General features: G+C 45.8%; 2 protein-coding genes across 3 annotated transcripts in view; both read right to left on the reverse strand.

Annotated features, from left to right (window-relative positions):
* Positions 1 to 16,774, reverse strand: part of agbl4 (AGBL carboxypeptidase 4) — a 176,702-nt gene that overhangs the window by 26,665 nt on the left and 133,263 nt on the right. The gene's annotated exons all lie outside the window — the stretch shown is intronic.
* Positions 4,650 to 14,913, reverse strand: bend5 (BEN domain containing 5). 2 transcript variants are annotated; one of them, XM_076989572.1, is made up of 6 exons: positions 14,150 to 14,913; positions 12,892 to 13,022; positions 9,765 to 10,164; positions 8,313 to 8,461; positions 6,337 to 6,550; positions 4,650 to 6,160 (listed from the first exon to the last, which is right to left on the reverse strand). In XM_076989572.1, exons 1-6 carry the CDS (start codon positions 14,328 to 14,330, stop codon positions 5,964 to 5,966), a joined length of 1,272 nt encoding a protein of 423 aa, XP_076845687.1. In that variant the 5' UTR covers positions 14,331 to 14,913; the 3' UTR covers positions 4,650 to 5,963. The 2 variants fall into 2 exon arrangements, with proteins under 2 accessions (XP_076845687.1, XP_076845688.1); XM_076989573.1 differs by lacking the exon at positions 14,150 to 14,913 and adding an exon at positions 13,722 to 14,119.

The raw sequence follows: 16,774 nt of genomic DNA on the forward strand, positions 1-16,774 counted from the left end.
AATTTTTTCAGATGTGTTCTCGTGGTAAAACAAGCAAGCAACCCCGGCCCACCCATCCCGAACACACAGGGCACAAAGACAAAGGGCTGATGACCCCTGGGAGGGATCTTTTATTTGTAGAATAAAAGTCTGCATTTATTCTGTGTATCTGTACATAGGACAAGAGTACTTGGACTGCAGCACATATACAATAAAGTGACGCCGGCTGGCCACGGCAGCAGTGCACCAGAGAGGGAGTGTTCAGAGAGGAGACGGCTCGTCCCAGCTCGCCTGCGGAGTCACAGCAGGAAGGACAGCAGAACGAGGGCCTAGAAAGGCCTGGTTTACTGCATCCTGCTTAAGCCTACAGACCCACAGCTCACACAGAGGTCCTCTGCAGAGACTAAACGCTTTTCTCCCCCCCCGGTGGAAAACCGAGGCTCGGGCCAAGCTCAAAGTAGCCGCCCGCCCGTGCCTTGGGATCACCGTGGTAACAGCAACCCAAAAGGTAAATACGTTCACGTGTACTCCTTTATCAGAATAGATGAATGTGGAGAAAGCTGTGTGTGTGTAATAATCACACCCACAAAAACCCGGGACCCGAAGAGAAAGCATGTTCACAGTAATTTCAAAAGACCTGCACGACTAATGTCTTTCTGAAATACACTGGTAGGTACGTGGACACTAGATTAATACATATTTACTCAGCAGCAACAGTAAAGTTGATGAAAGAGACATGTGACATGAAAGGACAGATTTAAATGCAACATGGTTGCTGCAAATAATCACCGTAATTAGTTCTGAGGTTAACTGATAATGTTCAGGATACATTTCATCTCATCCAATCTGAAAAGATGCCATCCTGAAGCGATGTACTGAATATGTTTGGTAAGGAATACAAAACAAAACCAAAAAAAATCGCTTTCAGTTCTCAAAGAAACCCAATTTTTTTTAATCCGATTTTTAGCTGATCACTGATGTTCACAAAAACATCATATTAGGACAAATATACTGGTAGAACCTCTGGAAGGAGAAACACGCTTTGCCATCACTGTGGGGCAAAACAAATGTAGCTCAGCAAACTATTTACAGAATGCTAGTAAGATTATTAATAAAGCATTAATACGCAAGCCTGTATAGTTTTGCAATCAGACAACTTTAGGAGATACACTGCAAATGAACCGTCTTTGGGTGGGAACCACTTTGGTAAGTTATACAAACCCTCTACAATATATTGCAGCGTATTGCAACCCCTAAAATATAGATTAGTAATACAGCACTCTCATATTGTGGTTTTGAGGAGGTAACTAGAGTAGAAATGGAGAGGTTCACTGCTGAGGACCACGTTACTCTATGGGATGACTGCCCCGCACGGGTCAGGTAGACAGCATGGACTGGCTAGCTTACTACGACATCGGACTCTGTCGTTGCTGAAAGTTGCTTAGAAATAAACTCTGCACATACCATTGAACTGTTATTTATAAACACATTCTGAATAATATAGTTTACACAACTGGTAATACAACACCAATTAGACATGATTCTATGGCATGTGTGACGTGACTAGAAAGATATGTCCGTGTCCTGATTTCATTTAATATCAAATAAAATGTACATCTTGATTTTGATCATATGACACTGAATGACATCCACCACAGTATAAAAGTAGCACCGTCTGAGGTAAACGACACCCGTGTGCTCACAGCACCATCGACCAGGGAAAAACCGAAGCAATACAGCATGAAAAAGAAACTGGACTGATTTACTGCAACAATGACATTGACAGAATCACAGACAGGATGGGTTAAAGATACACCCCTATACAAGTCAGGCAGACCAATAGGAGAGGCGAAAATCTGTCAAACAGTTCTTGAAAGCACATACATCACTAACAGGATGATAAAACAACCAAAAAAGAAAGAAAAAAAGAAGAAAGGAAAAATGACATTACAGAGCGAGCGGTTTATTTACACATCTGTGCAAGTGTTGAGTGAATAGTCCTATGGAGGGAGCAAACAACTACAGAGACACGGAAAGCAATGAGGTAGGATTGTGATTGTACACGTTTTATTACGGCCTAAGAATCCCCCGACCTGATTGGTTAGCTAGATTTTTTTTTTTATAAAAAATACTTTGCCCCTCCCATTCCCATAAAGCTGAGATTAATATGAACTGCTCTGAGCTGGGCCCTGAATAATTTCAATGGAACCGAGACCATGACTTGATCATGAAACAGCGAACCAAAATGATACCGGCTGGGGTGATTTCAAACAGGAAGTGATGACATCAGGGGCGGAAGTGCTGTAGTGGACTACTGGGCAGTTCTGTGTAACATGTGGATGGGTCCTCAGCATTTGACGGACAATATCTGTATGTGGCTTTACTGTGCAGGCCAAAGCAACACTACCCTTTATACATGTAGATTAGCGCTTTTTTAAAAATCTCCCCATTCCTCCTTTTTTGGCATCAAAAAAGAAAAAGAATCAAAAGCATGACAAAAGAAAAACACAGATTTGTAAAATTTCATGTAAAAGAAGAGTATATATGTACAAACACACCAGCGAAAGCACAACGCTTCTGCAACAAGACAGGCGCTCCACCAGACGTTCAACTACAGTAACATCTTACACCTCTAAATACAATTTAAACAAAAATATATTTAGCCTCTGCTTTTATTTTTTAAAGATAACTCTGAATAACAACCTTGGCAAGGGCCATTTTTGTGCAAGTTCATACCAAAGCTGACCGAGAGCCAGCACTCTCCACAGCCACTTTGGCATCTGTTCGCCCCACCGACGGAGGAGCATAAACGTCCCCCCCCCACCCGGGCGGCGTGTAACCCCAGCGGGCATCTCCCGACACGGCCGCCACAGAGCGCTGCGCGTTTAGCGCGGCACATCTGCACGACCTCCTTGCACTGGTCTTCTTGGCAGGTTCTTTTGGATCCGGATGGAGCAGCTCAAAGCTAAAAGCACCACTGTGACGCAGCCACTCTACAGCACACGCACGAAACATGAGGACAGACGGATTTCACTAGTGCAGACCAGAGCACAGTTATTATCTCAGAGAGGTCTACTGGTTGGCTTGTGTAGCTTTGAAGCGTTTGATGACAGTTCATCATGGCCATAGAATCTAAATGGATATATTTCACAGTTACATTTTCCCTATTAGGGTTCACGACTGAAGGGACGTTACACTTTCTTTTTCACCCATATTGCATGTGAAAGCTGTTCGGCCCAAATTCACTCACTGAGTGGCTGTCAAAAAGAAAAGGAATCACTTATGAAGTGTTTCCTCTTGTTCAAGGCAACGTATCCACTGACGAATCTCTATACGAAAGGATGATCACAAAGATCGACAGGTTCTTTTGGCTATCCTCCCACATCAGCTCGGCCAAGGCTGGCGTTCCACCACACACACACACACACACACACACGTCCCTGGCATCATTACACACCGCCATGTCATGATTAGCGGAGCGATAAACAGCACACGTCACACAACATCTACACACCAACAGAGGAAAATGAAATCCCACACAACACTATAATCTGGATAGTTGTTTTTTTCCAACCAGCTGTCCGCTTATTATTACCTAGACATTGAGGTTAAGGTAGCAAACAGTTAAGATAAAACTACCTTTCACAGATATATGAAGCATTTTTATCCAGCCGTGGAGTGGTACAAAAGTGCTAAACTTGGTTTATCATTTAAAAAGAAAGAAAAGGGAAAATAGAGAAAGAAAATAGAGAAAGAACATTTGTGTGTGTATATTTTATATTACACACCAAAAAATTATACCCATCCCATAAAATGATAAAAATCATCTCACTAGTAGACACTAAAGTGGACTTAACACATCCGTGTAATTTCTAACCATTAAGACCCATATTTGCCTATCATTATGATATAGCGTTTCTTAAGATTAAAGTGCTGTCTTGAACGGTGACTACGCCGGCTCCAATTAGAGGCACGCTTCCAGAAAACAGAGAAATCAAACAAAAAGGGGGAAGATTCCCTTTGACAAATGACTCACAGTGACGTGACAGAAGGAGCTCTCGGGGTGCCGTGACAACCAGGAATTAGTGCTCGTAATTTAAGATACGCAAAATGCTTCTTTTTTTTATGACAGCACTCCTTTAGAATACATTTGCCCTGTTCGCTCCTACACGCAATCTCTGCTCAAACGACAACGCGCACGAGTGAAAGTGAAGACGATTGAACTACGCACAAAATGGACAAAGGCAGAAGCTGACAGAGACGTTTCAGACGGGGACCTTAGCGAAATAAGGTGCAACCTGGATACAAATCATGAACTGTCCAAAACATAACATGTTCCAAATATATATTCAAATATACAATAACCCCCCGCCCCACAGTAAAGTCATTTAACTAAGAAAACACGTTATCTTGAGAGGTGGGAAAACACAAGCAACAGAAAGACCGGGAGCCAAAGTGAGGCTAGAGACAGGCTAGAGAGGCAGATCTGGGGTTGATTCACAGTTGGCGTTAACGTCGTCACAGTTGAGAACTTGAACCTGGAGAAAGGAGACCTATTTCCCTTTTCTTGTCTTTTGTTTTTTTTTCTTTAAATAGCCAAACAAACCTTTTGTAAAACAAAGAAAAAAAAATAGGAAGGGGGATGAAAACAAAGTGGGGGGGGGGGGGGGGGTCAATAAGACAAACAAAACAAACAAAAAAAAAAAAAAACTGCATGAATGGCATGGCTCACTGGAAGTTGTCACCATATGGTATTTCATCCCCACAAGTGGCGCCCCCTGGAGGAGGTTGGGAGTAGGGACCCTGCCGTATGTCCGGTCTACAGGAAGAGACCGACATGTTTAACACCGAGCACTGCCGACAGCTTTACCCACGTCCCCACACGGAACCCGCCACGCCTCTCCACTCACACGCCAAAGTGCAGTTTAAGCAATAGCGACTTGTATTACAATCACAGCTTGCTATAAAAACAGAGAACCCAGTTCCCAGTGGGCGCCAAATCAAATCAAAAAGGGCAAAAAAGAAGAAAAAAAAACGTCTAGCTCTCACTTCTGTCTGAGCAAAAGCTGCACTCTAAGTTGAGACCATTTATGATCGACAACCTATCAAAGGCAATTAAAATATAAAATACCTCCTATGTCTAGTCTATCAAGTGACTAAAATCACAGTTAGATCCAAATTGCATCCACTTGTTTGTGAAAAGGTTTGGATACATCGCCTCAAATGCAGGACAAATGATGAACTACAAGTGTATTGCCGATATGTAAAATAAATAATTGTGTAACATCATCTACTGACAGTTTTGCTGGCCATCTGAGAAATACTTAAGTCATGAGCACCATCAGATCTAACTGAAGACACCGCCTTAACACCCAAGTTTCCTGATATATTAATCAAACAACTCGTTTCCCATTAAGACACGGCAGGAACGAACCTTGTTTAAAAGGTGCGCTTGTCTCTCCACACAAGTACCAACTGCAGACAGACCTACTCGCCTCCACACAAACAGCATTCGTGTTTAATAAAGAACGTTCTCCTTAAAACAGAACGGTTCTTTTGAGAGGGGGAAAAACCTTTGTTCTCCACTTAAAGACATTTGGACATGTTCTGACACAGAACACCAGTCGATGTGCCATACACATTCTTATTGGATGTGATTTATAGGATCTCTCCTGTCAAAAGCGCGTTTCGTAACTAACCGCACACGCCCTCATTCAAAGCTTATAAACTTGCCCCGCCTCCCCAGAAGCTCCCATTCGTTCACTGCACGCACGCCAACAGGCCTGACGGGCGGTGTGGGCTTTGAGGGTGAAGCTGTCGGAGAGGCTTGGAGGTGTACTGGGATAATAAAGGGTTAAAAAGGCCTCTATTTGGGCTCCAGGGAGAATCTCAAATGGCAGCGGGGGTGATCACGTGAAGCCTCTTCTCCTCCCAGCCGGTCCGTGAGGAGCAGCGAGAACCAGGGGGGAGGAGCCTCGCCGACCCTACACGCCGTCGTAGGAGAAGTTCTCCATCTTCACCGTCTGCCGGATGAGCAGCTTGGACTCTCTCCGCTCCTCGTTCTTGATGGACTTGTTGATGTCCATTATCTTCTCACAGATGTACTTGTTCACTTTGGAAAGGCGCTGCGTGATCTCGGCGCTGTCGGCCGTCTCCTGGGACACACGGTCGTACAGACACTCTGAAACGGAACGACACATCAGGACCGGAGCGTTACGACGGGAACTAAAGAACCTTGTGGTCCGAACGAAAAGGTCAGACCAACCAAACAACACTTTCAAGGCGTCAAGTGTCCGTCCACCAGTCAAACCTCATCATCATCCTAGAATGAAGGTTCCCCAGAAGGTTCCCCCTCACCTCGTACGATCTTCAGCTTGCTGGGCGAGAGGGGCGGCTTGGGCAGAGCGTCCTTCTTCTTCTTGGTGGCCACGCCGGTCACACTGCGGTTCTTCAGCGTCTCTGTGCCCCAGATCAGTACCGCCAGGTTTTTGGTGAATTTCGAGTCGCCCTGTGTGCGCTGCAGCTGATGCCATTTCTCCTCCTCCACCCAGATACCTCCACCCAGGTGAACCTAGAGGAGAGGGACACACCATCTTGAGTTAATTCACAAAACAATCACACGCGCACACACAGATTACGTAATTCAGCCCATTTTGGCTCACTTCACGCAAGCTAGATTTGAATAATAATGATGAAGTAAAATAAATGAATGAAAACTATGGACATCTGGGGATTGTTAACATTGTTTGGGACAGTCAAGCGTGAAGCTCCACTGAAACTTTCTTCTCCAAAAGCCTGATGACAATGCGGTTTTACTGGTCTAAAGTTCAGTTACGTCTGACAAAGCCTTTTTCCATTTCCCCATAACCAGCAGGTGTTTGAGCAGCCCGCGGCGACCGGTCTAACAGGCTCTGGCTCCCATGCCCCGCCCATCCTCCCACAGCCAATCCGAAGGCTAAATTCGCTGAAGTGGCGCTTCGTAAATACATCAGGGGCCCCAGCCGCTGGGCCGGCTGGGTTAATGGACGCGTTTAGACGGGTACTGACTGCTACAGCACACTGTGGGAGCCAATCAGAAGCAGACCAGCAGGTTGAGTGACGAGCGGACGGTCAGTGACTGGCGGACGGTCAGTGGCTGGTGTCTGGTGAGCTGTAGGCAAGCTAATGTACTGGCCTGCCCCCACACCTGCTAGCCGCCACTCAGGACAGCTCCATCAGAACAACCGTCCAACGTGGGCGAACCTGCCTGTGTGGAAGACCCAGTTGAACTTTGTTCTTCATGCTCGGTCTGAGACACGTCTCTTGTCAGCCAACAGGACACGGCAACATCACAGCTGGGTAAAGCCCACTGGGGTCTTATATGAGTCATGTTTAAATGTGTTACATTTGGAAGTCAAATATAAAAATAGTCAGAGTTGACATCCTAACATTTTTTATTTTAAAAAATGTATTTTATATAGAGGTGTCAATTCCAGGTTCATAGATTAAAAGTCCTCACCAGGATTTTGCTCAGGCTTCCTGGATTGTGTTGATTCCACTAATTTTACCTGGATTGCTAATTAGAAAATCTAGCAAGCTTGAGCAAAATCCTGGTGAGGGCTTTTAATCTATGAACCTGGAATTGACACCTAATTTTATATGCCACCTTGTGAAATATTTTCAAATATTTTTCATTTAAAACTTTAGCCCCTACTCAACAAGTGCTCAACATATGCGTGAGTTTCATCATCGTTCATCACTGGGCCAAGCGTGCTATGTGGCAGCTCACTGAAGCTGGTTCTGAGAACAGCACTAGTGTGCAAAGCTGTCATCAAAGCCAAGGGTGGCTGCTTTGAAGAATCCAAAATCTAAGACACAGCATAATGGCATATGTTTTATTTCATCATTTTTATAACCTTCACCCTTCTCGAATACAATAAAACTAAGCAAAGAGCGTGTGCAAACTTGCAACTGTTTCCCTACGCAGTCTCATAAAGAAAGGACACTGGGTACAAGGGACAGTGTGTGTGTGTGTGTGTTTTCATTTAATGTCATGAAACCAATGAGACACACATCAGCAGGGAATGTGGTATATAAATTAAGTCCCTGGCAATATCTAGATTGTGGCCAGATGGATGTCCATAACTAACACACGAGAGTGGAGGGAGACAGGCCGCTTTAACATGTGGGCGTCTAGATCTCAGCACAGATGCGTCCGCCGAGCGGCCACGCCTGTAAGCCGAGACTCCTCGGTGTGATCGGACACACCGGGTCACATCGGAGAACAAGCAGAACCTGTCCATACGCAGAGAGAGAGAGAAGCAGACGCAGGGAAGAGCGGGAGGCTCCCTTACCTTGCCATCATTGAAGGTATAGACGGTCCTCGGGGAGGGCGAGTGGGAGGAGCTAGTGTTGGCTTCCTCTCTGCACACCTCCTGCGGCTCGGCGATTGGCTCCACCACCTCGGCTTTGATTGTCTGAGTGCCATTGTCGTGCATGGGCTCTGCGGGACAGAGAGGCGCGGGACAGCAGGTTAATGAAGATGCCGATCTGTGGACCCTCAGCGTGGGAGCAGGGAGGGGCAGGAAGCTCCCCACATGCCCACCGCACACACAGCCTCCGTGTCGGAAGCCCGGGCCGGGCCAGCGGGACAGCCCCCGGGCCCTGGCGCACTAGCGTTGGGCGGCTGCCTGGGAAACGGCTCCAGCGGGGCCTCTAGACAGCCGGGTTATTTTAGCCCTGTAAGCTGGCTGATGAGTTTTAATATCGGTCAGCGCGCTGAACTCCTGACCCCACTGTGCCCTGGCCAGGCTAATCTTTACCCTCACCAGCAGCTCGCTTCCAGTCTCACAACACACACACACACACAGTCAGAGCAGCTGGCCGGGAAACTGGCCCCAGACCTCCGGACACCATGTCCTCTTTGAAGCAGCGGGCCGTGTGGTTGAGGAGTCTCAGGAGTAATCACCTCCCACCACTAATCTAAACACTGGAGACACTCCTGCACAAGCACAATGCACAGGCCTACTTTAGAGAAAGATGAAAACACACCTCTCACAAAAGCCCTGTGGCCCTGAGGACCAACTGATTGCTACAAGAGCTTGAGGGACATAGTCACACAAAAAAAACTGTATTCCTAATAGAATAAATATACGTGAATAATATATATGAGATTTAAAAGATGTATTGAACATTTTTCAGGAAAAAACTAAATCTACAAAAAAACTTATTTAAAAAATAGCCTATATACTGAAAAGAAACAATACTGTTATTATTATTGTTGCCATGGCAAAGTACAGTTGTTTTGACATCTTCTTGTGGGTATTGTGTGGAGTGACATCATGACCCACAGTAATAAAGCGCAGCGCGTAATCCGTGCAAACCCGCAGACGAAGACGTCACGATGCCACGGGCTGCACGCACGCGTAGTGCACGTCTTGTGTAGGCGAAGGCGCCAGTACCACGTACATCGGCACTAGCAAGATGGCAGGTTAGCACGGGTAGTCACACCACTAGCCATGAGGGCCTTTTCCACTAAACCTGAATGAAAACACACACTATTATGTACTATAAAGTGGGCCAGACCTGTGCTTTAAATTTCCTAATTACCAACAAAAACAACAACTTCCAACAATCCAACCAATCGTTCCATATCATCCTGTAACACGCCCAGAGTCTCCTCTGACCACAGAAGGCAGACATGTGACCTCGCCTGCCGCCACAGCTAAAATAACTGGAGCGACGGTCTAATGTGTGTGTGTGTGTGTGTGTGTGTGTGTGTGTGTGTGTGTGTGTGTGTGTCTCACCGCTGCCCAGCCTCATGAGCAGGACGTCCTGCAGGCGGCGGTTGAAGTCCCGCAGCTCCTTCACCTCCGTCAGCAGGCTGCCGTGCTCCTTCAGCTTCTTGGCCTGCTGGAGGAGCTGTCGTCGAGCCCTCTCTAGCTCCTGCTGCAGCCTCCGCATCTCCTCCTCCTGCTGCCTGTAGCTGTGCACCAGCTCCTCGTACAGCACACGGGGGACCACGCCCGCCGGCCCCGCCCCCACCACCGCACCCGCCTCTTCGTCCTCCTCCTCCTCCTCCTCCTCTTCCTCCTCCCGGTCCAGCTCCTCGCCCTCGGCGCAGGAGCTGACGGCGTTCCTCTCCAGCCGCGCCACCACGGCCGCCAGGCTCTTGGAGGAGGTCCTCTGCTGCTCCTGAGGACGCACCTGCCGGACACCACGGAGCACTTAGCGTCACGGGCCGCGAGCTGCGTTCACGCTAACGCGCGCGCGCGGGGGCGAAGTGCACTCGGCTTGCCTTCGAGGCGCGTGGTATATCTGGTATATTACAGGAGTTAGCAAACACTCTTGCCCACAGCGACTTATCATAGCGCTTTGTTGTCTCTACATTAAAAATCCGTTAGTAGGCTAAACAATGTAAAACTACATAAAACTACACGCATGCTTTCGTGATAAAACACACACGAAGAAATATATTTTACTTTGAGGGAAGGCACACTTTAAAAGCTGTTTTTTAGTACCATGAAAAACGCAAGGTAATTGTAAAATTGGACCTTTGAAACCAAAGTCAGACAGAAGATGGCAAATGGAAGAAGGACACTTGAGTGTCAACCCCCCCACTCTGGCAAACAAGACTACTGGAACAGTACCACACCCTAATACAACCTCCCCAACACCCAACTTGTGTTTCATTTGGGAGACAGCTGCCTTCAAAACTGAACACAGCTGTAGCAAATAATGTCCACTCCCCACCTGAAGGCCAGACGAACCTGCCTTTTCAGAACACAAGTTATTCCCCCCATTAATAAAGAAACAAGATTGCAGAACTTGCTTGTACACCCTTGAAGCACTTCCTCGCTCCCAGTAAACCAGATGTTCTTGTTAGAAGCTTATCTGAACATCAGATCAGTCAGTCAGGCATGGTTACAAAAACACTGCTCCAGGTTAAGAACTGGCCAGGAAGATGATGTGTACACAGAGAGGGAGGACTGTGCTAATCTGGAGTGAGTACTCTACCTAACCTCCTTGGACAATGTTTCACTGGGTTGAATAGTTTAGGAGGACACTCTCCTGGTTTCAAACGCTTCGTCTGATTAAGGCTCCCAGGGACGTCTGCACATAAAAAAAATAACTTCTCTTTGATTTTGCTATTGGGGGCAACCAAAATCTATAAGGCAATCAAACAAACAAGCAATCAGTCAATATTCGGGAGTTACACATGACATCAAGCCTTGAGAAGACCACTTTGATCTTAGAGTACATGATCTAAAAAAGGTCCAGTTTGGGGGGGGGGGGGGGGGGGTGCATTTACAGTCTAGTGTTTTCCTGGCTCTGACACAAGTGGTTCACATGACAACAGAGAGGATCTCATCATTCTCTTTTGACTCAAGTCATCAGCTCAGGCCTACACAGAGTCCATGTAACGCTGTGCGTTTAGGAAGCCCAATCAACTTGAGAAGCCATGATTAGCGACGCTGGGATAATTGTTTCTAGGTTTTAAACGCAGGCACAGCGTACGTGTTAGTGGCTGGCGTTAGTCAATGCCAGTGACTGTGCTCTCACCGGCCATTCATTCGGCCCTTTCCAGAAAGTGCTCCTCCTCGTTCTAACAGAGCCAGTCAAGAGCTTCAGCTAATATTCACATCAAACATCAAAATGGAGGAAATGCGAACTGAGGGACTATGGTCATGGCTGATGGTGTCAGATAAGCTGGTTTCAGCATTTCAGAAAGTGCTCATGTCCTGTGATTTTCACAGCACAGCTGTCTCTAGGGGTTACAGAGTGGGACAAAAAACATTTCAGTGGGTGGCAGTGCAGTGGGTGAAACTGCCACGTTGATGACAGAGATCACAGGTGAACAGCCAGACTGGTGGAAGGCGACAAGAAGGCTGTGGTAATAATAAATAAATAAACAAACAACCCCTCTCACATTTTATAACTACGGTGAGCAGAAAAACATCTCAGAACATACAATGTCAAATCGCGAGGTGGACAGGACACAACAGCAGAACATGACATCAGGCTCCTGTCAGCCTAGAAGAGGAACCTGAGCAGAATCGGGCAGAAGCCCATCGCAACTGGACGGCTGAAGACTGGAATCTCGATTTCAACATTCAATTGGTGTGGTCAGAATTTGACATGCACCACATGAATCCGTGGCCATCCCGCTGCATTGTGACAACAACTTAGGGTGCTGCTGCTGGCGGTACTGGTGTGGGCAATGTTTTCTTGGCACACATCAGGTCCCCTAATACCAATTGAGCGGCGCCTGAATGCCACAGCCGATGCCAGTATTGTTGCTGACAGTGTGCATCCCGTAATGGTCACAATTCACAAACTTATAATGGCTAGTTCCAGCATAATACTACACTGTGTCACAAACGCACAAGTCATCTCAAACTGGTCCCATGACCATAACAGTGCGCTCTTTGTATTTGAGTGGCCTCTCCAGTCACCAGATATGAATCCAATAGAGCACCTTTGGGATGTGGTATAACAGGAGAGTCACAGCACGAACATGTAGCTGACAGATCTGCCAGTCATGTGATGCAATCATGTCAGCATGTGGGCAAAAAGCTCAGAGGAATGTCTTCAACACCTTATGGAATTCAGAGGCTTAAAGAACAGAGGCTTTGAACAAATGCTAGCATTCATATGCTAGCTTGTATTCATATGGTGTTGGTAGTACAGTGGCCAGGGAGCATTTGTGGTGACTTACCATTTAACAGCAATGCCAAAACCAGGGCACTTACAATATACAGTAATGAAGATAAAACTGTCATCACCCACAATTTCACCCGTCAGAACTAAACCTAAACCTTGTCTAAACCTAAAACACTTTCCCCTCAAAAAACATTGGTGCAAAATCCATGTTAAGCCACTCACAATCTATGCATGAGTCCCAAACTAATCCAACCTGCTGTCTTACTGTACCTTTTTATGTCTGAGGGGTATTCGTTCTTCACCAAAGTGATTTTCTACTGCATGTCCTGCATTCCTGGTTGACATTTTGGGAATTTTCATCTTCTTTTGCATAATACTGTCCTCAAATTCCTCAATGGTATCTAAAAATAAAGAAGTCAGAAATATGTCAACAGCAAACTTGCATTCCGTATTCTGTACATTATCAAACAAAAAAACTTGCATGTTCCCATATATCACATCACAAAGCACTGATGACAACACTGCTATTAACAAGTTAATTTACAGTGTGGTTGTGCACAGGGCAATACATGTTGAAGCAACTTCAATATGAGCATCCTTTCAGTGTACTCCTACACAGTGGTCAGTAGTACTTAGTTCACTCGCAAAATGAGGAAGGAGCTTATTAAAAGTTGAAGCATCTATCTATAAAATTCACTTCCATTTAGAGCAGAGCAGGGATGCTGCCACCCATTAGCACCACGGGACTAAGCCCCACTCGAGGAGTGATCATGCAGACAGCTAGCCAGATAACCGAGCTGCAGCAGGACTTGCAGCCCACGCAGACGCGTCCGCTCGCGAGACGGACGGCGTGCGCGTGCGGACTCTCCTCCCGCGTCTCCTGGGACAAAAACCGCCAGAGACGCCGAGTGTCCCGCACACCACACGGTCTCTCCAAACGCACACATATGTCGGCCGAAAACGGGCTCGGCTCAAGTTGAAACGGTCTAGCGATCTCAACACGGCTAGCTAGCCACGTAGCAAGCCGTCTCCGGCTACACGGAGAGGTGTCATGTCTCTCAGTGCCGCTAACGTTAGCATTGCGGGCTAACGTCTCCTACCTAGCTAGCACCTTTAGCGTGCTAACGTACGGAACACCTTCCCGGCTAAACGCCTCGGGTCAAGCGCGTCCCTCTCCATCCGCTACGGTGTAATAAAAGTTGTCTGTACGTTGAACAAGACGGCCGCCGCGGTGGTGGAAGCCGCACGGGTGCCAAATGGTGAATGACTAATGTAATAGCGGTGGAGCTAGTGGAGGAGCTAGCGGGGTAAAACGCCCTCCAAATGTGCTAAAACAAGTCAACGAGCACAACTGGCACACCGACGTTTCCCTTTAATCACACACACTGTCACCGCGTAGCGAGCAGCGAAACGTCTGCGGCGCGTTTCGGTGAAGTTCCTGGCTATTTGGGAAAATGTTGGCAAAGTCGGTGCAAGTGTAAGAAAATTAAATGTACAAAACGAAAAGGCATGCGGTTGGACAACTCACCTGCGAGAGCGAGGATCTGAGCCTTGCCTGGCTGGCCTGTGCCATTCTCTTCACTTCTGAGAACCAGATACACCTTCTGATTATCAAAATCTGTTTTGTGCAGAGGTCTGAAATCTTTCACATTTGAAACGGGTAACGCATAGCACATATCGTCCTCAAAGAACCTCACAAAAGCATACATTATTTCTCTTTGGTCCAGCACTTTGGATATGGTTGACAGTTTCCCTCTAAAAGAATTAAAAATATAAACACAAAGGGAAATGCTTCTGAGATCGACTATTTCTGTCTGGTCCACAGCGCCCCCTCTGACTTAGACTGTACTAATCAAGACAGATGAAGGACACCACAGGGGGCTCAGTGACTGACAGTTTTTAATCATTGAACAATTTTGTCCCCCCCACAAAAAAAATGAAGTCGAGTATAAACTGTACTAACCCTTTTTTTAAATCTTCCGAATATACGGCTTGTGAAAGGTACTGTGTTTGATGTCTGGAGAGTTTACCATCTTATTCCCAATTATCACTGCACATTATCAATCCAAACAAAGAGCAGATTACCTTTTAATTCATGTTAGCAGTGTATTTACAAACTGTGCCAATGTTCAAGATGCTAAAGGTGGTGATCTCCTGGGCCGACTGCATGAGAGTCACTGTACCGTGTTCACATAATCACATTCTAGTTATTATCTGTGGTGTCAAGTCTATTAAAAATGAATTACAAGAATCCTTACTACCAGTTGGCATGAACACCAACATTAGGTTCATTAAATTGGCTCTTAAAGCTGCCATTAAATTAATTACATTAATGATTAATTGATTAATGTAATATGTTGCTTAATTTCTTGCCATTATGTTTATACATTAATTACAAATGGAGGTATAAATGTTCTTTAAGCTTTAAGATATACTGTAAAAACACTCTCCTGTTTTGAAATACTATTTTTTTTTGTCTTTGTCTCTGAGATCCAGCACATAGGATTTAAAATATGCCTGTGAATAGTCAGATTGCAAGTTTAGATTCAAAAGTCAGAAAGAGGTGTGGCCAACCAAAGGGACACCGCTGTTCTTCATGTTAGAGAAAGATGGGACCCAGTGATGCATAAAGATCTCTGTTAATGTTTTTTCCAATAATCCATCATCTCACTTTCATTCAGTGAGAAAAAGCTCTTTACACCAACCAATCATTATCATAATCGATTCATTCAGCAATCACTTTTGTTCTGCACCATGTGAATGCACAGAGCCAAGAGGTATTCTTCAGGGTGACTACCAGCACTGTGGATGTGCGCATGGAGAAATGTGTCTTTGTCAGTGTGTCTTTTCTTGGGTCTTTTTATCCCTTCCTTGTTTCTAATGAACTGGCATTGGCTATCTGGCAAGAGTGGGATCTCTTTGTTGCTGTAAAACAGACAGGTTGTTATACACGGCGATGGATTTCTTGACGTGCACTTTTATGCAGTGGGAAGCACACTCGATAAATGGCGCTAACAATTCTGTTCTGCTCCGTGTGCCATAATTGAAACGCAAGTGAAGCAGAACTTTAGATGCCACTTCCTTTCCTGAGATCTTTTTTCCATCATTGTTTGATTTAGATTGACTATCAAGCCCTGACCAGTGTTTTCATGTGACCACACAGATCAAGTTCCCTTCCCTTGAGAGCAGACAGCAGGTACAAAGAACATTTAAAAAAAAAAAGCACATTTGATGAAAAGCTATTTTTTTGGTGCGTGTGTGTGTGTTACCCAGGTGAAATAACCATTCTTTTGCCACTGTGTTGAGGAGAAAAGCATCTTAAAGCAAACAACACTATAAACCTTGAGGCGAGTGATCTGCAACAGTACAAGTCCATGCATCAGCCAAGAACAATAATCTGATGCTACAGTGGCTACAGGCTCACAGGAGACAGACATGCGAAGACGGGGGTAGGATTGCCTTGTCGGTCGAATTAATACTTCTGTAGCAACATTCAGAAGGTCAGAAGTTGTCATAAACAGCATGAATTCACAGTCCCAACCTGCCTTGTCTCAACAGGTCAAGCTGGTGGCGACGGTGTAATGTTATGGGGAGTTTTCCTCACACGCATCAGGTCTCTCTACTACCAATCGAGTATCGTTTGAATGCCACAGCCTATGTGAGTATCGTTGCCGACAGTGTGCATCCCTTAATGGTCACAATATACCCACTACAGTTCACAATCTTATAACGGCTACTTCCAGCATAATAATGGGCCATATCGTGGAGCAGAAGTCATCTTAAACTGGATCCACCACCATGACAGTGTGTTCAGTGAACATCAGTGGTCTTCCCAGTCACCAGATGTCAGTCTGATAAGTACAGTGGATGTGTGGTCGGGAGACTCACAGCCTCAGTGTGCAGCTGACAGACCTACAGCAACTACCTGCAGTCCTGTTAACATGGACCAAAACCTCCGACACCTCGTTGGAATCCATGTCTCAAAAAAAAAAGGAAGTGCCTACCCAGCGTCAGGATGGTGTTCTTAAAAAAAAAGTGGCCATCGAGTGTGTTGTTGTATGTGGTCTAAGTATATTTCACAGTAAGCCTCGGTCTCTGTAATGAGGTTTTGGTAAACGAAAAGGAAAGAGAAATCGATTGCAAAACAACAACA

Source organism: Brachyhypopomus gauderio, unplaced genomic scaffold (genome assembly GCF_052324685.1).
Source record: "Brachyhypopomus gauderio isolate BG-103 unplaced genomic scaffold, BGAUD_0.2 sc69, whole genome shotgun sequence".
NCBI lineage: Eukaryota > Metazoa > Chordata > Actinopteri > Gymnotiformes > Hypopomidae > Brachyhypopomus > Brachyhypopomus gauderio.

Excerpts from the sequence above, each read along its gene's own strand:
- bend5 (XM_076989572.1), bottom strand. The coding sequence starts at position 14,330 with ATGTATGCTTTTGTGAGGTTCTTTGAGGACGATATGTGCTATGCGTTA. Across the intron at positions 8,462-9,764 it reads GCTCATGAGGCTGGGCAGCG|AGCCCATGCACGACAATGGC; the intron begins GTGAGACACACA and ends TCTGTCCCGCAG. Across the intron at positions 6,551-8,312 it reads ATACCTTCAATGATGGCAAG|GTTCACCTGGGTGGAGGTAT; the intron begins GTAAGGGAGCCT and ends CCTCTCCTCTAG.